The 20,104-nt window shown below is 43.6% G+C and overlaps 1 protein-coding gene across 1 annotated transcript in view; it reads right to left on the bottom strand.

The window, feature by feature from the left end:
• Positions 1-20,104, bottom strand: part of adamtsl3 (ADAMTS-like 3) — a gene marked incomplete at its 3' end in the record, with an annotated part of 209,578 nt that overhangs the window by 168,584 nt on the left and 20,890 nt on the right. The window contains 1 exon segment of the mRNA XM_042318865.1: positions 7,024-7,149. Coding sequence (XP_042174799.1) covers positions 7,024-7,149 — 126 coding nt within the window.

The following is a 20,104-nucleotide window of genomic DNA, read 5'->3' as shown; positions in this document are numbered from 1 at the left end:
CATCTTGTGAGGACAACCCAACTAACCCCTGAGTCATTAACCCTTCACAACCTTCCCCTCCCCTCATACCAACAGTCATCTTGTGAGGACAACCCAACTAACCCCTGAGTCATTAACCCTTCACAACCTTCCCCTCCCCTCATACCAACAGTCATCTTGTGAGGACAACCCAACTAACCCCTGAGTCATTAACCCTTCACAACCTTCCCCTCCCCTCATACCAACAGTCATCTTGTGAGGACAACCCAACTAACCCCTGAGTCATTAACCCTTCACAACCTTCCCCTCCCTCTCCCTCCTGAGAGAGTGTGCACGTGTGGCTCCTAAGTGGTCACTGTGTTAGATCTATGAGAGAATGTAAAGACCCTGTACACTAACACTACAGCTGTTAAACCTTCAGCAGTTCTTAAGCTGAGCCCAGGTCAGTTTTAGTAGTATAATTTAGTACTGTATTTACGTAACGTCAACCACTGCTCTTATCCGGGAACAGATAACATCAGCACCATGAACTTCTACGTTTCATAAAACATTGACTCTTAAAAGAAGAGGAGAGTCTTGAAAGAGGACAAGTCAGGTTGAAAGAGTGAACATGAGAATTTTGTGTGTGTGTGTGTTGTGTGTCTGCATGTCTGCATGTCTGTGTGTGTGTGTGTATGTGTATGTGTGTGTGTGTGTGTGTGTGTGTGCGTGTGCGCATGTGTGTGTGTGCGCATGTGTGTGTCTGCGCATGTGTGTGTGTGTGCGCATGTGTGTGTCTGAACATGTGTGTGTCTGCATGTCTGCCTGCATGTGTGTGTTTGCGTGTGTGTGTGTATATGACTCTCTTGCATGTCCTATCCATAGTCTCAACTCATTCCTCACACACCAAACAGAGGCCCATGTTTTCTAACTAAAGCCCATTCAACCAAAAACCACTTAGACCCCTAAAATAATATCCAGACAGACACACACACAGACAAAGACACACATGCACACATTAATGCTAGAATAACCCAGCAGTCTGGTGAATGACACCAGAATGAGAAGTTGACACAACGCACACTCATTTGGGAAAATAATAGGCCTGCTTCTCAACATAAGGCATCTCAACTTATTGTGACTAACAGACAAGGTGTGTGCGCGTGTGTGTCAAAATCATGAAACACCCCATGCTACACATTTCTCTCTGCTGTACAGTGCAGTGCATTCCAGATGTTTCTCTCTGCTATACAGTGCAGTGCATTCCAGATGTTTCTCTCTGCTGTACAGTGCAGTGCATTCCAGATGTTTCTCTCTGCTGTACAGTGCAGTGCATTCCAGATGTTTCTCTCTGCTATACAGTGCAGTGCATTCCAGATGTTTCTCTCTGCTATACAGTGCAGTGCATTCCAGATGTTTCTCTCTGCTATACAGTGCAGTGCATTCCAGATGTTTCTCTCTGCTATACAGTGCAGTGCATTCCAGATGTTTCTCTCTGCTATACAGTGCAGTGCATTCCAGATGTTTCTCTCTGCTATACAGTGCAGTGCATTCCAGATGTTTCTCTCTGCTATACAGTGCAGTGCATTCCAGATGTTTCTCTCTGCTGTACAGTGCAGTGCATTCCAGATGTTTCTCTCTGCTATACAGTGCAGTGCATTCCAGATGTTTCTCTCTGCTGTACAGTGCAGTGCATTCCAGATGTTTCTCTCTGCTATACAGTGCAGTGCATTCCAGATGTTTCTCTCTGCTGTACAGTGCAGTGCATTCCAGATGTTTCTCTCTGCTGTACAGTCCAGTGCATTCCAGATGTTTCTCTCTGCTATACAGTGCAGTGCATTCCAGATGTTTCTCTCTGCTATACAGTGCAGTGCATTCCAGGATTTTCTCTCTGCTATACAGTGCAGTGCATTCCAGATGTTTCTCTCTGCTATACAGTGCAGTGCATTCCAGATGTTTCTCTCTGCTATACAGTGCAGTGCATTCCAGATGTTTCTCTGCTATACAGTGCAGTGCATTCCAGATGTTTCTCTCTGCTGTGTGCAGTGCATTCCAGATGTTTCTCTCTGCTATACAGTGCAGTGCATTCCAGATGTTTCTCTCTGCTGTCTGCCTGCATGTGTGTGTGTATTGTGTGTTCCACAGTGCAGTGCATTCCAGATGTTTCTCTCTGCTGTACAGTGCAATGCATTCCAGATGTTTCTGTGTGCTGTGTGCAGTGCATTCCAGATGTTTCTTTGCTATACAGTGCAGTGCATTCCAGATGTTTCTCTGGTGTACAGTGCAGTGCATTCCAGATGTTTCTCTGTGTATACAGTGTGTATTCCAGATGTGTGTGTACATGTGTGTATGTGTGTCTGTGTACAGTGCAGTGTGTGTGTCTCTCTGTATACATGTGTGTGAATGTGATGTGTATGCATGTCTGTCAGTGCATGTGTGTGTGTCTGTGTGTGCTGTGTCCATGCATGGGTTGTGTGTGTGTGTCTGCATGTCTGCCTGCATGTGCAGTGTGTGTTTTTGTGTGTTCCACAGATGTTTCTCTCTGCTGGCAGTTTATCAGCCTCAGGCAATGTCTCTGTGTGTGTGTGTGTGTGTGTCTGTTTGTGTAATGTGTGTGTACTATGTGTGTGTGTGTGTGTGTGTGTGTACAGTGCATGTGTGTGTGTGTGTGTACACAGTGTGTGTGTGCCAGTGTTCCATGTGTGTGTGTACACATGTGTGTGTGTGCGTGTGTGTGTGTGTGTGTGTGTGTGTGTGTGTGTGTGTGTGTGTGTGTGTGTATGTGTGTGTGTCCACAGTGTGTGGTGTGTGCCTGCATGTGTGTGTATATCTATGTGTGTGTACATGTGTGTATGCATGTCTGTCTGCATGTGTGTGTGTCTGTGTGTGCGTGTGTGTTCATGCATGTGTGTGCGTGTGTGTTCATGCATGGGTGTGCGTGTGTGTGTCTGCATGTCTGCCTGCATGTGTGTGTGTATTTGTGTGTTCCACAGACCGGCTGGTTTATCAGCCTCAGGCAATGTCTCTGTCTGTGTGTGTGTGTGTGTACGTTTGTGTACGTGTGTGTGTACATATGTGTGTGTGTGTGTGTACACATGTGTGTGTGTGTGTGTACACATGTGTGTGTGTGTGTGTGTACACATGTGTGTGTGTGTACATGTGTGTGTATGTGTGTGTGTGTATGTCGTGTGTGTGTGTGTGTGTGTGTGTGTGTGTGTGTGTTTATGTGTGTGTGTGTGTGTGTCTGCATGTGTGTGTGTGTGTGTGTGTACATGTGTGTGACAGACTGTGTGTATGTGTCTGTCAGCCTGTGTGTGTGTGTGTGTGTGTGTGTTATGTGTGTGTGTGTGTGTGTGTGCCTGCATGTGTGTGTGTGTGTGTGTGTGTGTACTGTGTGTGTGTGTGTGTGTGTGTGTGTGTGTGTGTGTGTGTGTGTGTGTGTGTGTGTGTGTGTGTGTGTGTGTGTGTGTGTGTGTGTGTGTGTGTGTGTGTGTGTGTGTGTGTGTGTGTGTGTGTATGTGTGTGTGTGTGTGTGTGTGTGTGTGTGTGTGTGTGTGTGTGTGTGTGTGTGTGTGTGTGTGTGTGTGTGTGTGTGTGTGTGTGTGTGTGTGTGTGTGTGTGTGTGTGTGTGTGTGTGTGTGTGTGTGTGTGTGTGTGTGTGTACATACCGTGCCTTCAAAAAGTATTCACACCGTTGACTTTTTCCACGTTGTTGTTGCAGCCTGAATTCAATATGGAATAAATGTAGATGTTTTCTTCACTGGCCTACACACAACACCCCATAATGTCAAAGTGGAATTATGTTTTTAGACATTTCTACTAAATCATTGAAAATGAAAAGCTGAAATGTTTTGAGTCAATAATTATTCAACCCTTTTGTTATGGCAAGCCTAAATAAGTTCAGGAGTAAACATTTGCTTAACAAAACATAATAATGAACTCACTCTGTGTGCAATAACAGTGTTTTAACAAGATTTCTGAATGACTATCTCCCTCAGTCGAGCAGGGAATTTCAAACACAGATTCAGCCACAAAGACAGGGAGGTTCCAATTTTCCAATTGGTAGATGGGTAAAAAAAACAGACATTCAATATTCCTTTGAGCATGGAGAAGTTATTAATTACACTTTGGATGGTGTATCAATACAACCAGTCACTACAAAGATACAGGTGTCCTTCCTAACTCAGTTGGCAGAGAGAAAGGAAACCGCTCAGGGATTTCAACAGGAGGCCAATGGAGACTTTAAAACAGTTACAGAGTTTAATGGCTGTGATAGGAGAAAACTGAAGATGAATCAACAACATTGTATTTACTCCACTATACTAACCTAATTGACAGAGTGAAAAGAAGGAAGCCAGTACATGCATCCTGTTTGCAACAAAGCATTAAAGTAATACTGCAACAAAAATGTGGCAAAGCAATTTACTTTTTGTCCTGAAAACCCCCCAGAATGGAGCTTAGCACAGGCAAAATCCTAGAGGAAAACCTGGTTCAGTCTGCTTTCCACCAGACACTGGGAGTTTGACCTTTCAGCAGGACAATAACCTACAACACAAGGCCAAATCTACACTGGAGTTACCAAGAAAACTATTCATGTTCCTGAGTGGCCAAGTTACAGACTCAAATCTATTTGAAAATCTATGGCAAAACCTGAAAATGGTTGTCTAGCAATGTTCAACAACCAATTTAACAGAGATTTAATCATTTTGAAAAGAATAATGGGCAAATGTTGCACAATCCAGGTGTAGAAAGCTCTTAGAGACGTACCCAGAAAGATTCATAGCTGTAATCGCTGCCAAAGGCGCTTCTACAAAGTATTGATTCAGGGGTGTGAATTCTTATGTAAATGAGATATTTCTGAAAATGGATTTAATCCATTTTTAATTCAGGATGTAGCACACCAAAATGTGGAATAAGTCAAGGGGTATGAATACTTTCTGTAGGCGCTGTGTGTGTGTGTTCCACAGACTGGCTCAGCCTCAGGCAGTCTCTTTGTTCCTCCTGCAGTGACTTTCTAAGTCAGGCTCTGGTCCAAGACTACCACAGGAGAAAGTGTTAGGAACAGATGTCTACCTCCATCATTCCTCTATTCGCAGGGTCATACAGCAATTTGTATGTCGGCACTTTGTCATATATACTACACCCTATTCCCTATATAGTGCACTACTTTTGACCAAAGGCCTGAAGGCCCTGGTCAAATGTAGTGCACTATATAGGGACTAGGGTGCCACTTGGGACGCGGTCATGGTGCCTAAGCTATGAGTGCTGTATTGTTCCTGTCTCTGAGATGACAAAGGACTTTTGCTTCGGCTAATAGAAAATGGGGGCTAGAGGCATGCATGTGTGGGTCTGATCCTAGATGAGATGCACTCCTACTGGAAGATTCTTTCTGAATATGGGACCTGGCGTCCCCTTTTCAATGAACCCCTATCACCAGTATCTGGGTTAAGACTAAATAACAAACAAGAAAGTCTCCCTTTCTTTCTGTAAAATCGATAGAAGATGCAGACCTAGAGCATATCGTGGCATTGTGTGATGTGGTGCAAATGTCTTTATGTTAAGCAGAGAAGACCCAAGGGAAGAACTCAGTTTGGTTCATATCACTCTGAGAGCGTCCAGGTTCATTCAGCTCTTCACATTACTTTCCAAGGTACTACAGTCATTTGAAAATACATATTTTTCAGAGTATTCACATTACAGGACCTTTTTTACTAAAATCAGATTGGATGCAATAAACCCTGTGTGTGAAAACCTCCTACCAGTGAACACATAGTCAGCGTATGAGACCGACGTGGGAATTGAACCGACAACCTTGATCTTCCCGCAGCCAGCACCACAGCATCACTGAGCCACCTGGCAGCAGTCCCAGTGACCCGACAATGTCTAGCTTAGCCACACACACCCCATGAATTCACTTCCTAGCAGCTTTCATCCCACACCCACTAACACAGAGAAACCCAAAACAAGACTTTACCAGAATTTTGCAACCTTAATAGTGATAGTTAGTCAACACTGATTCAGTCAGTTCTAATGTGATAGGTTGTGATAATGTGAGTGACCACCACTTTCCCGACCCCAGTACAGGGTCCATCTCTACAGAAAGGTTATGGCCTGAAAACCTGTGTTTTAAAGGAAATGTCTCATTACTGTGTGCCTAAAACATGGGACAGATATTCTGTCAGGCTCTGCCTCTTTATACCACTTGTTCTCTCTTCAATAGCCTCTCTGGCATTTAACTGCATGTCTGAAATTCACAGACAAATGTAATGCCATCTTTCATCTCTATTCAACGAACCCATGGGCCAAGTGACAGACCAGTATTTTCTATTGAATTGGGTGCTTCAAAAAAAGTACTGGGCCATACAACCATACAAATTCCAGACAAATCATTCAGGAGAAATCCAACTTGAAACATTCAGACATGTTTCTGCGTATAATTAGGGATCATTTGTCCTGATATTAGTCAGATGCGAGCTTTTCAAAACATCATGTACTCAACATTTTAACCAGAATTTTGTGGTTCCTGATCCAAAAGGCCAAATTGAGAGCAAAAAAACAACATATCTTTATTATCCTGAGCTCTTCAGCCCAACGCCAGATGGATCAGCAGGAGCACGCTGCTTTATTGAATCAAACTGCAGAGAGAAGAATGAATGAATGCATTGTATCCTGGTCCACTCAATATCTTCTCACATAGTGTATACTATAGAAAAAGACATTGGGGACTTTTCCTACTGATTATAAATAGTTGTTCTTTTGACATGTCATGTGTGTCTCATTTGTTGTCTACACCCCAAAAACACCCCATCTTTCTCTCCCTTACTCCCACACGTCACTCACAGCAGACCCACTCAGAGGATCAGGTTTTCCATTGTGTGTGTGAGTGTATGTGTGTGTGTGTGTATGTGTGTATGTGTGTGTGTGTGTGTGTGTGTGTGTGTGTGTGTGTGTGTGTGTGTGTGTGTGTGTGTGTGTGTGTGTGTGTGTGTGTGAGTGTGAGTGTGTGTGTGTGTGTGTGTGTGTGTGTGTGTGTGTGTGTGTGTGTGTGTGTGTGTGTGTACCCACCTGGTCGTCGTATCTGTAGGTAAGGAACTGGTCCTCGGTAGCGTCCTCCAGGAAACTTCCCTGAGGGGACAGAGCAAACTCAGGCAGGAACACGGCACCCTGGGTCTGGCTCTGGGTCGCTCCACACTGGGGAGACAGGAGGTAGAAAATAAAAAGATCAACAGAAAACTTGAAATACCCCAAGAAGAGATCCCTGGTAACTCTGTTCCCCAAGAAGAGATCCCTGGTAACTCTGTTCCCCAAGCAGAGATCCCTGGTAACTCTGTTCCCCAAGAAGAGATCCCTGGTAACTCTGTTCCCCAAGAAGAGATCCCTGGTAACTCTGTTCCCCAAGAAGAGATCCCTGGTAACTCTGTTCCCCAAGAAGAGATCCCTGGTAACTCTGTTCCCCAAGAAGAGATCCCTGGTAACTCTGTTCCCCAAGAAGAGATCCCTGGTAACTCTGTTCCCCAAGAAGAGATCCCTGGTAACTCTGTTCCCCAAGAAGAGATCCCTGGTAACTCTGTTCCCCAAGAAGAGATCCCTGGTAACTCTGTTCCCCAAGAAGAGATCCCTGGTAACTCTGTTCCCCAAGAAGAGATCCCTGGTAACTCTGTTCCCCAAGAAGAGATCCCTGGTAACTCTGTTCCCCAAGAAGAGATCCCTGGTAACTCTGTTCCCCAAGAAGAGATCCCTGGTAACTCTGTTCCCCAAGAAGAGATCCCTGGTAACTCTGTTCCCCAAGAAGAGATCCCTGGTAACTCTGTTACCAAAGAAGAGATCCCTGGTAACTCTGTTACCAAAGAAGAGATCCCTGGTAACTCTGTTAGAGGTTTTACCTGACTAGAGCTAATAATGTGAACTTCTCCCAACACACACACACACACACACACGAGCACGCACGCATGCGCGCACACACACACGCACGTGTGTCATCACTGTGCAAATGTGCAGAGCAACATTCACTCCTCTCAGCTGCAGACTCCCTATCCAAGACGACGTAGTGCTAGTCACCGTAGCTCTCAGAACAGACCGTAAATCACACTAATAATCTATGTGATGTTCATAAGAGGAGAAAAACCTGGACCTAAGTCTTGTTTAATAAACAGATGCAGTGATATCGTCTCCCCAAGTAGACCGGGGTTGGTATCGTATTCACACTGTGTGTATACACAGGAGAGACTAGCTGTGCTCCAGCTAACATCACTGAATTCTGTGGCGAACACGGCATTCTTCCTGAAATTGTGCAAATCACACACACACACACACACCATCACAAGCATACTCACACACATGTAGGGTACACACGCACACACACACACACTGAGAAGAGACTCAGACACACACTCTTTCATCAGTAACTTGGTGGGTGTCTGACAGGACACCAGAGAAGACACCAGCTGAGAGGCAGGACTTCAGTCTTCTCCCACTGAGCTGTCCTCCAGACAGACACAACCCTGCACCCAGACTCCAGCCTAAACAAAGCCCATGTGTGAAGCCCCCTCCCCTCCCCCCCTTCGTCCCCCACCCCACCCGGACACACAAAGCACACTGCCATCTGTATGAACTGGGGTTGCATCACAAATGGCGCCCTATTCCCTATATAGTGCACTGGTTTTGACCAAAACTCAATGGGCGCTGGTCTAAAGTAGTGCACTATGAAAGGAATATGGATCCATTTGGGGTGCATCCTGTGACCCCCCCTATATATAAGTCTGGACCAGAGGAACCAAAATAAACACAGACACACGTAAGTCCCTCAGGTGTCGACAGACATGACTTTTAAGTAGGGAGCCCATTCTGTCTGAAAGGGCCACAACAGTAGTTACCCTGGAAGTGTCTCCCTGGTGGAGACACTGATGTTGTCAGATTCAGACAGCAGGCTCTGAGTCCACTGGGTTTGACAGGCATTACCACAGGCAGAGTAGAGCAGACACAATGTTGAGTCACTGTGAGACAAATATATATATATAAATATTGTTTATGATTCAGTGCAGTCGCTCCAAATACCATAGAATAATCAGAGAGATAGCCTTCAGTCTCTGATCAATCTGTTCTTGCACTACAGAATAGGTTCTGTCTGGTCCATAAATTATAGAAAGTGCCTGTACCCTTGAACACACGTTCACACGTGCAAACACACACACACACACAGATGCTGGACCCTCCTCACAGCACTCCAAAACACTATCAAGCAGCACACACCCAGAGTGTCTATATCCCCTGTAAAGGTTTGGAAAGAAGCCATGAGTCACCTTTGGAGCAGCAATCCGTCTATGCTCACATCTGGCCAGACTCACACTATCTCTAACACACACCTGCATGCACACATACACACACACACTCACACTCACACACACACACACACACACACACACACACACACACTCTCTCACACACCCTCCCACTGTGAAGTCACTGGGTCATGGTGTAACAGCCCACCATAACAGCAAGACCTCTAATTGAGTTTACACACCACTAGAGTGACCGTGTCTGGGCTATCCTGCCCTTTGGAGGGCACAGCTGGCCTCTCTCTCCCTCTCTCTGTCTCTCTCTCTCTCTTTCTGTCTCTATCTCTCCCTCTTGGACTCTCTGTCTCTCTCTTTTTCTGTCTGTCTATCTCTCTGTAACTCTCTTTCTCTCTCTCTCTGTCTCTCACTCTCTGTCTCTCACTCTCTGTCTCTCACTCTCTGTCTCTCACTCTCTGTCTCACTCTCCCGGTCTCTCGATCTCTTTTGCAAGGGTCATGCGTCGCTTCAATGTCTGTAGGGACAGAGAAAACACCACTAAGTATAGTTTACACAACACCCCAGAGTGTGTCTGTGGTGTGTGTGTGTATATGTGTGTATATGTGTGTATGTGTGTGTGTGTGTGCGTGCGTGTGTGCATGTATGTATGTGTATGCACGTGTGTGTGACTCTGTGTATGTATGTATGTATGTATGTATGTACATACAGTGGGGAGAACAAGTATTTGATACACTGCCGATTTTGCAGGTTTTCCTACTTACAAAGCATGTAGAGGTCTGTAATTGTTATCATAGGTACACTTCAACTGTGAGAGATGTAATCTAAAACAAAAATCCAGAAAATCACATTGTATGATTTTTAAGTAATTAATTAGCAATTTATTGCATGACATAAGTATTTGATCACCTACCAACCAGTAAGAATTCCGGCTCTCACAGACCTCTTAGGTTTTCTTTAAGAAGCCCTCCTGTTCTCCATTCATTACCTGTATTAACTGCACCTGTTTGAACTCATTACCTGTATAAAAGACACCTGTCCACACACTCAATCAAACAGACTCCAAACTCTCCACAATGGCCAAGACCAGAGAGCTATGTAAGGACATCAAGGCTGGGATGGGCTACAGGACAATAGGCAAGCAGCTTGGTGAGAAGGTAACAACTGTTGGCGCATTTATTAGAAAATGGAAGAAGTTCAAGATGACGGTCAATCACCCTCAGTCTGGGGCTCCATGCAAGATCTCACCTCGTGGGGCATCAATGATCATGAGGAATGTGAGGGATCAGCCCAGAACTACATGGCAGGACCTGGTCAATGACCTGTAGAGAGCTGGGACCACAGTCTCAAAGAAAACCATTAGTAAAACACTATGCCGTCATGGATTAAAATCCTGCAGCGCACGCAAGGTCCCCCTGCTCAAGCCGGCGCATGTCCAGGCCCGTCTGAAGTTTTCCAATGACCATCTGGATGATACAGAGGAGGAATGGGAGGAGGTCATATGGTCTGATGAGACAAAAATAAAGCTTTTTGGTCTAAACTCCACTCGCCGTGTTTGGAGGAAGAAGAAGGATGAGTACAACCCCAAGAACACCATCCAAACTGTGAAGCATGGAGGTGGAAACATCATTCTTTGGGGATGCTTTTCTGCAAAGGGGACAGGACGATTGCACCGTATTGAGGGGAGGATGGATGGGGCCATGTATCGCGAGATCTTGGCCAACAACCTCCTTCCCTCAGTAAGAGCATTGAAGATGTGTCGTGGCTGGGTCTTCCAGCATGACAACGACCCGAAACACACAGCCAGGGCAACTAAGGAGTGGCTCCGTAAGAAGCATCTCAAGGTCCTGGAGTGGCCTAGCCAGTCTCCAGACCTGAACCCAATAGAAAATCTTTGGAGGGAGCTGAAAGTCCATATTGCCCAGCGACAGCCCCGAAACCTGAAGGATCTGGAGAAGGTCTGTATGAAGGAGTGGGCCAAAATCCATGCTGCAATGTGTACAAACCTGGTCAAGAACTACAAGAAACGTATGATCTCTGGTTTCTGTACCAAATATTAAGTTCTGCTTTTCTGATGTATCAAATACTTATGTCATGCAATAAAATGCAAATGAATTACTTAAAAATCATACAATGTGGCCTCCCGGGTGGCGCAGTGGTCTAGGGCACTGCATCGCAGCGCTAGCTGTGTAACTAGAGACTCTGGGTTTGTGCCCAGGCTCTGTCACAGCTAGCCGCGACCGGGAGGTCCGTGGGGCGACGCACAATTGGCCTAGCGTCTTCTGGGTTGGGGAAGGTTTGGACGGTAGGGATATCCTTGTCTCATCGCGCACCAGCGACTCCTGTGGCGGGCCGGGCGCAGTGCAGTGTTTCTTCTGACACATTGGTGTGGCTGGCTTCCGGGTTGGATGCGCGCTGTGTTAAGAAGCAGTGCGGGACAAAATGGCGCCGTAGAGAGAACACGGTGTTTCAGCGAGCTCTCGTGGCATTCTTAAATTTATATTCTTACATTAATCTCCTAGCTTGAAAAAGTGGTAGAATTGGCTAAATAAGTTACCATATAATGAGTCCTGACGACTATTTCGCAAAAATCTCCGACAACATGCCCAATAGAACTACTAAGAAGTCGACCAAAACCACCACCACTGTGGATGTGCATGAGGAGCTAGCTAACGTTAGCGAAGCTAACACCACTGCGGATCCAGGCACAATGGACCTGATGATTCAAAAGATGACTGATAACATTACTAAAGTGATCGATGCTAAGATAAGAACGGTCTTGGAAGCAATAGCAGGCCATTCAGCTGAAATACAGAGGGTTGTGAAACGTGTTGTTGAGGCGGAAGGAAGAATTGCTGCAGTGGAAACTTCAACTACATCTATGGACGCTAAGATAAAAGCACTTGAGAAACAGGTGCGCGAAATGGCGGAGCACATTGACGACTTGGATAATCGAGGACGCAGATGCAATATTCGTGTTGTGGGACTCCCGGAAAATTCTGAAGGGACACGTTCAGTAAAATTCTTTGAGGAATGGATCCCTGGCTACCTACAAATGGACACTAAGGCTGGTCGTGTGAAGCTGGACAGAGCCCATCGCTCTCAAGCACCGATACCCGGTCCCAATCAGCGCCCACGGCCAGTGGTTATAAAGTTCCACAACTTCACCGACAAGCAGCGTGTCATGGATGTGGCTAGAAACATCGGCTCTGATGGTAGTCAACATAAAGGTCCAAAGGTCTCATTCTTCAATGATTATTCCACAGCTGTTGTACGAAGATGCAAAGCGTTTGATGAGGCGAAGGCTCGACTCAGGAGAATGAAGATGGACTACGCACTGTTGTACCTGGCCACATTGAAGATTATGGTCAACGGATCACCTAAAAAGCTCTACACATCTGAAGAGGCTGCTGCGTTTATTGACTCTCTCGGGTAAATAACTTTAAGCTGCACCTCCACAGCATTGAATAACTTTGTTTATTTTTGGTTGAATCTGATCATGAAACAGTGGTGTGAGTCCCCACGTACTCCGGCTCAGTAATATTCGTATCTTTATTATTTTTCTTGCTAAAGTAATAGCCGCTATAGCTCAGGCTGAGATATGTGTGAATCCATATTGGTGCCCAGGCTTGGTTTTAGGTGGAAGAGCCTCAATCTTCTTCTATTGATTTTCTTTTCCATACATATAAAGGATGAGGCTATTGAGCGACAATGCAGACTTAAGAGTCTACATTGGAGAGTTGAAATCCCCTGCATGTTAGCTAGTGGGAAAACCCCCTTTTGGATCTTTACATGTTTAATTTTTGGGTTTAGTATAGTTCGAGTTCAGGGTTCATATCGTTTGTTTATGCTCAGTGAGATAGAGGAGAGTTCAACACATGGAAAAAGGTACCACCCCACTTTTACAGTAGGATCCAGTCTGGATATTGAATGGTCAAGATACAATGGCAGGTAACAGACTGCGTGTATGTACACAGAACATTAGAGGGAGCCCCATTAAAAGGAAGAAGGTACTGTCTTTAAAAAAAAAAAATATTGATATTGCCCTGTTGCAAGAAATTCATTTGGATGATAAGGAGCACCTGAAATTACAACAAGGGGGGTTTGGTCAAGTGTTTTTCTCATCATTTACATCCAGAAGTAGAGGTGTAGCAATTCTGGTGAAAAAGAACTTACCACTTAAAGTCTTGAATTGTGTGAAAGATAAATTTGGTCACTTTGTTATAATTAATGGTACTTTACAAGGGCAGAACATTTCCATAATTAATATTTACTTCCCCCCCTGCTCACCCCCCTGATTTCCTCACTAAGGCATTTCTAGACTTTTCAGAATTAAACTCAGACACTGCAGTGGTTGGAGGAGATTTTAATTGCTTGTTGAACCCCCTTATTGATAAGTTTCCCAGTGGTATAGCTTCACTCTCTCCTCAAGCTAAGTCACTTAAAGCTATTTGTGATGATCTGGGGTATGCGGATGTCTGGAGAGCTTTTCATCCCTCCAACAGAGAGTTCACTTTTTTCTCTGCACCTCATGTATGTCAGACTAGAATAGATTATTTTTTTATGCCCAGGACTTCTTTGCAGTCTGTTTTATCCACTAGGATAGGAAGCATAGTCATATCTGATCATGCTGAGGTGATCCTGGACATAAAACTCGACATTGGAGGTTGAACACAACCATTCTTAAAGACCATACATTCACATCATATTTTATTACAGAGTTGAAAGCATTTTTCTCTATTAACTCTCAATCAACAGATAACCCCTCGCTCCTTTGGGAGACCTGTAAAGCGTATGCCAGGGGTCTGATTATGTCATACACAGCTACTAAGAGACGGAAAAAGCGGGAAAAGCAAAAAATGTTAGAGGGTGAATTAGGAACTAAAGAGAAGGACTACATTAAAACGCCCACTCCTGCCCTATTAAAGGAAATATCAGTCATTAGATCAACGTTGACTCTCTCCTAACACAGGACGCTGAAAAGAAAATGAGATTTGTCAGGCAAAAGCTATATGAACATGGCGATAAGCCAGGAAAGTACTTGGCATACCTAGCTAAAAAGAGGGCTGACTCTCAGTCAATTGCTACTATTACTGATTCTGATGGTAATCATTTATATGAAAATAAATTGATAAGTGACTCATTTAAGAAATTTTATACAAACCTTTATGCCTCAGAACTGCCAAAGGATGCACCCAAATTAATGGAGAACTTCTTTTGTAAGATTGAGCTCCCTACTATCTCCGAAGAGCAGAGGTCCCTCCTTAATGCCCCTATTAACAATGGAAGAGATATTGTTCGCAATTAAGAATCTGCAAAATGGTAGGTCCCCAGGACCAGACGGGTTTTGTAGTGAGTTCTATAAAGAGTTTCATGGCCTGATCCTTGAGCCATTGCGTGATATGTTTAACCACTCATTTTCAAATGACCAACTCCCTCAAACGCTGAGAGAAGCCAACATTTCACTTATTCTCAAAAAGGGAAAATGTCCAAAGTCTTGTTTCTCGTACAGACCAATTTCGCTTCTGAATGTGGATAGAAAATTGCTTTCTAAAATTCTAGCCACAAGATTAGAGGACTCACTGCCACTAATTGTGAAAGGAGACCAAACTGGCTTCATTAGGGGCCGTAAGTCATGCAACAATGTCAGGCGGTTTCTTAATGTAAGTCAAGCCTACCAACAAAGTGCTGTGGATGGTCTTGTGCTCTCCCTAGATGCTGAGAAAGCATTTGATTGTGTGGAGTGGTAATACCTAATAAATTTGGTCTGGGGGACAACTTTATAAAATGGGTGAAAGTTTTATATGATGATCCTCAGGCTGCTGTCCTTACTAATGGGCTAAGGTCAAATAGCTTCTCTATACACAGAGGTACCAGACAGGGCTGTCCTTTATCCCCCCTCCTCTTTGCACTCGTTATGGAACCACTGGCCGAGGCCATCAGGGTAACGCCTGCTATACAGGGGCTGCTCATTGGTGATGTTCACCATAAAATAAGCTTGTATGCTGATGATGTCCTGATATTCATCTCTAGTCCTGAGACTTCAATTACATCTCTTATTAATATTATTGAATTATTCAGCGAATTCTCAGGCTACAAGATTAACCTTACTAAGTCAGAGGCTAAGCCACTTGGTAGCCTACACTCTGTACCTAATACTTCTTCCCCCCTTCCCTTTTAAATGGTCTCCCTCAGGTTTCATGTATCTGAAGCCAATTTTGTTCCCTTGTTTGATACAATAAGACAGGATCTGGAGCGCTGGAACTCTCTCCCGATTTCTTGGTTGGGTAGAATATCCCTCTTGAAAATGAACATTTTACCTAGACTACTTTACCCAATCCAAATGATCCCAGTATTACTCTCAAATAAGGTAATAAAGGATGTAAATGGATGGCTAAGTTCCTTTATATGGAGTAAACGCAAGCCAAGACTTAAAATGGCAATATTGCAGCTGCCAAGTTCTATGGGCGGCTTGGACCTGCCCAATATCGGGTTCTATCAATGGTGTGCCCACCTTTGTTATATTTCTGACTGGATCACAAATGATGACTCCTCTATTTGGTTAGACATTGAGACTTCTCTTTCAAAATACCCCTTACAGGATCTTTTATTTTTCAGAAGTTTCAAATCTGTAGAAGATCACTGCAATAATCCCGTTACACTTAACACACTTAAAGTATGGAGGTCAGTTCAACGCTTCCTGGGAAGGTCCAAACTAACCTCTGCTCTTACCCCAATTCTTAACAACCCAGATTTCAGTCCAGGATTGCTGGATGCTGGCTTTAACTTATGGCTTAATAAGGGCATACGCAGGCTAAATGACTTATTTGCTGATAAAATTTTGTTGTCATTTGAGCAGATGGTCGAGAAATATCGACTCCCAAAGCAGGACTTTTTCCGCTTCCTCCAAGTAAGACATTATATTCTGAAGAGCACCACCTTAATTGGTAACCCTGATGTGTCTGTCATTGAAAGAATGCTTTTTTTCCCACAAAGGAAAATGTCTGTAAGTCTGTTTTATGATACTTTAAGGTCATTTTCTGCTGTCAACACACAGAGGGTGAAACAAGTGTGGGACAAAGAATTGTCTGTTACTATTGACGAAGAGATGTGGGAGGACATTTGGAAATATGCAAAAACAATATCTATATGTAACCGTACTAGAGCAATCCAATTAAGAATAATACACAGATTGCATATATCCCCAAATCGCATACATGCTTTTAGCCCCACTTCCTCTTCCCCTCAGTGTCTTAAATGCAAAACTGATACAGGCACCCTAACACATTGTTTATGGTCATGTACCAAAATACAAAGATACTGGTCTGGTGTTCTGCAAGAAATTGAAAAGATCCTAGGGGTTGATCTAGAATTGGACCCAGTTTCTTTACTGTTAGGTCTCCCTAGTAGGCATGTTACTTCTGTGGGTAAAAGGAGGCTTTACAACATCCTTACCTTCGCAGCGAGGAAAAACATCCTTTTACAGTGGATTAGTGATAAGGTTCCTTCTATTAAAGATTGGCATAAGATACTATTTGAATGGGTGCCTCTGGAATATCTGACATGTACATTGCATTCTAAAACAGACCAGTTCTGCAAAGTATGGGAACAATATCTAAATTACCTAGAACCTGAGGTATCAGCTATTATGCTGCAAGGATTCTCTTAGAATGGCGGGGATCTAGGTATTTCAGAACTACACTGTACATTCCATGTGTGGAACCTAACCTCTTGGTTTAAACTGAGCTTTTTTGTTTAATTTCTGTTTGTAAGTTTGTTTAAAATGTATGTATTGAGAGACGCAATGATGGTGATGGGGTGAGAGAAGCACCGAGCGGGAAGAGGAAAATGGTGTACGTATGTATGGGTATGTATGGGTGTGTATGTGTGTGTGTGCGTGCGCGTATGTATGCGTATGTGTGTGTATATGCATGGGTATATGTATGTATGTGTATGTATGTGTATGTATGTGTATATATATGCACGTAGATATGTGTAAGTGGGTGCTGTTTTTCTTGTTTTTGTTCTGTGTGCTTTGTCTCTGTTGTTGTATCTCTTAATATGGGTGAAAATTGTGAAATTCCAATAAAAATACTGTTACAAAGAAGCAGTGCGGCTTGGTTGGGTTGTGTTTCGGAGGACGCATGGCTTTCGACCTTCGTCTCTCCCGAGCCCGTAGGGGAGTTGTAGCAATGAGACAAGATAGTAATTACTAACAATTGGATGACACGAAATTGGGGAGAAAAAGGGGGTCAAATTTAAATTTAAAAAATAAAATATATATATATATAAATCATAAAATGTGATTTTCTGGATTTTTTAGATTCCGTCTCTCACAGTTGAAGTGTACCTATGATAAAAATGACAGACCTCTACATGCTTTGTAAGTAGGAAAACCTGCAAAATCGGCAGTGTATCAAATACTTGTTCTCCCCACTGTATGTATGTATGTATGTATGTATGTATGTATGTATGTATGTATGTATGTATGTATGTATGTGTGTGTGTGTGTGTGTGTGTGTGTGTGTGTGTGTGTGTGTGTGTGTGTGTGTGTGTGTGTGTGTGTGTGTGTGTGTGTGTGTGTGTGTGTGTGTGTGTGTGTTACAGTGGGGCAGTGAGTCACTTTAGAGGAGGGAAGGACCAACGGATTAGAGGGACAGTTCAACTCACATTACAAAAGTATCTGTTGCTGAATAAATGTGACTGGTTATAGGATCAGGGGTGTTTGATGCTAATGCCTTCTTGGCCATGTGACTTCATTACAAACTGGTATTGGATCTGTAAATATGAATAAAGATGTCAAAATATGAGCCTAGTGCAGCCAAGGAGAAAGCACTGAGATACAGCATATACAGTATTCGGCCCCCTTGAACTTTGCGACCTTTTGCCACATTTCAGGCTTCAAACATAAAGATAGAAAACTGTATTTTTTTGTGAAGAATCAACAACAAGTGGGACACAATCATGACGTGGAACGACATTTATTGGATATTTCAAACTTTTTTAACAAATCAAAAACTGAAAAATTGGGCGTGCAAAATTATTCGGCCCCCTTAAGTTAATACTTTGTAGCGCCACCTTTTGCTGCGATTACAGCTGTAAGTCGCTTGGGGTATGTCTCTATCAGTTTTGCACATCGAGAGACTGAAATTTTTTCCCATTCCTCCTTGCAAAACAGCTCGAGCTCAGTGAGGTTGGATGGAGAGCATTTGTGAACAGCAGTTTTCAGTTCTTTCCACAGATTCTCGATTGGATTCAGGTCTGGACTTTGACTTGGCCATTCTAACACCTGGATATGTTTATTTTTGAACCATTCCATTGTAGATTTTGCTTTATGTTTTGGATCATTGTCTTGTTGGAAGACAAATCTCCATCCCAGTCTCAGGTCTTTTGCAGACTCCATCAGGTTTTCTTCCAGAATGGTCCTGTATTTGGCTCCATCCATCTTCCCATCAATTTTAACCATCTTCCCTGTCCCTGCTGAAGAAAAGCAGGCCCAAACCATGATGCTGCCACCACCATGTTTGACAGTGGGGATGGTGTGTTCAGGGTGATGAGCTGTGTTGCTTTTACGCCAAACATAACGTTTTGCATTGTTGCCAAAAAGTTCCATTTTGGTTTCATCTGACCAGAGCACCTTCTTCCACATGTTTGGTGTGTCTCCCAGGTGGCTTGTGGCAAACTTTAAACGACACTTTTTATGGATATCTTTAAGAAATGGCTTTCTTCTTGCCACTCTTCCAAAAAGGCCAGATTTGTGCAATATACGACTGATTGTTGTCCTATGGACAGAGTCTCCCACCTCAGCTGTAGATCTCTGCAGTTCATCCAGAGTGATCATGGGCCTCTTGGCTGCATCTCTGATCAGTCTTCTCCTTGTATGAGCTGAAAGTTTAGAGGGACGGCCAGGTCTTGGTAGATTTGCAGTGGTCTGATACTCCTTCCATTTCAATATTATCGCTTGCACAGTGCTCCTTGGGATGTTTAAAGCTTGGGAAATCTTTTTGTATCCAAATCCGGCTTTAAACTTCTTCACAACAGTATCTCGGACCTGCCTGGTGTGTTCCTTGTTCTTCATGATGCTCTCTGCGCTTTTAACGGACCTCTGAGACTATCACAGGTGCATTTATACGGAGACTTGATTACACACAGGTGGATTGTATTTATCATCATTAGTCATTTAGGTCAACATTGGATCATTCAGAGATCCTCACTGAACTTCTGGAGAGAGTTTGCTGCACTGAAAGTAAAGGGGCTGAATAATTTTGCACGCCCAATTTTTCAGTTTTTGATTTGTTAAAAAAGTTTGAAATATCCAATAAATGTCGTTCCACTTCATGATTGTGTCCCACTTGTTGTTGATTCTTCACAAAAAAATACAGTTTTATATCTTTATGTTTGAAGCCTGAAATGTGGCAAAAGGTCGCAAAGTTCAAGGGGGCCGAATACTTTCGCAAGGCACTGTAGGAAGAAAGACAGGATCTTTCCCGGACAGACATGATTGGCAGAGATAATGGAGAGGTTGGCCATGCTTTTACAGGTGAATTATTAAAGAGATGGGTGGGGCTAAGGCTTAAGAGGATGTGAACAATGCTGAATGGGAGAAAACAAAGAAGAGCTCTGTAGCAAGTGTGAAAATGGAATCAAAATCTTACAAGGCCATTTCCCCCAACTTTTCTCCTAAGTAGGTTTACAACACAGGAAGTTGGTGACACCTTAATTGGGGAGGACGTGCTCGTAGTAATGGCTGGAGCAGAATCAGTGGAATGGTATCAAATACAGTACCGTATAGGCACAGTCAACTTAGTGTATGTAAACTTCAGACCCACTAGAATTGTAATACAGTGAATTATAAG

The sequence above is a fragment of the Oncorhynchus tshawytscha genome, unplaced genomic scaffold (genome assembly GCF_018296145.1).
Source record: "Oncorhynchus tshawytscha isolate Ot180627B unplaced genomic scaffold, Otsh_v2.0 Un_contig_8142_pilon_pilon, whole genome shotgun sequence".
Classification (NCBI taxonomy): domain Eukaryota; kingdom Metazoa; phylum Chordata; class Actinopteri; order Salmoniformes; family Salmonidae; genus Oncorhynchus; species Oncorhynchus tshawytscha.
This window is presented reverse-complemented; position numbering and strand designations above follow the sequence as displayed.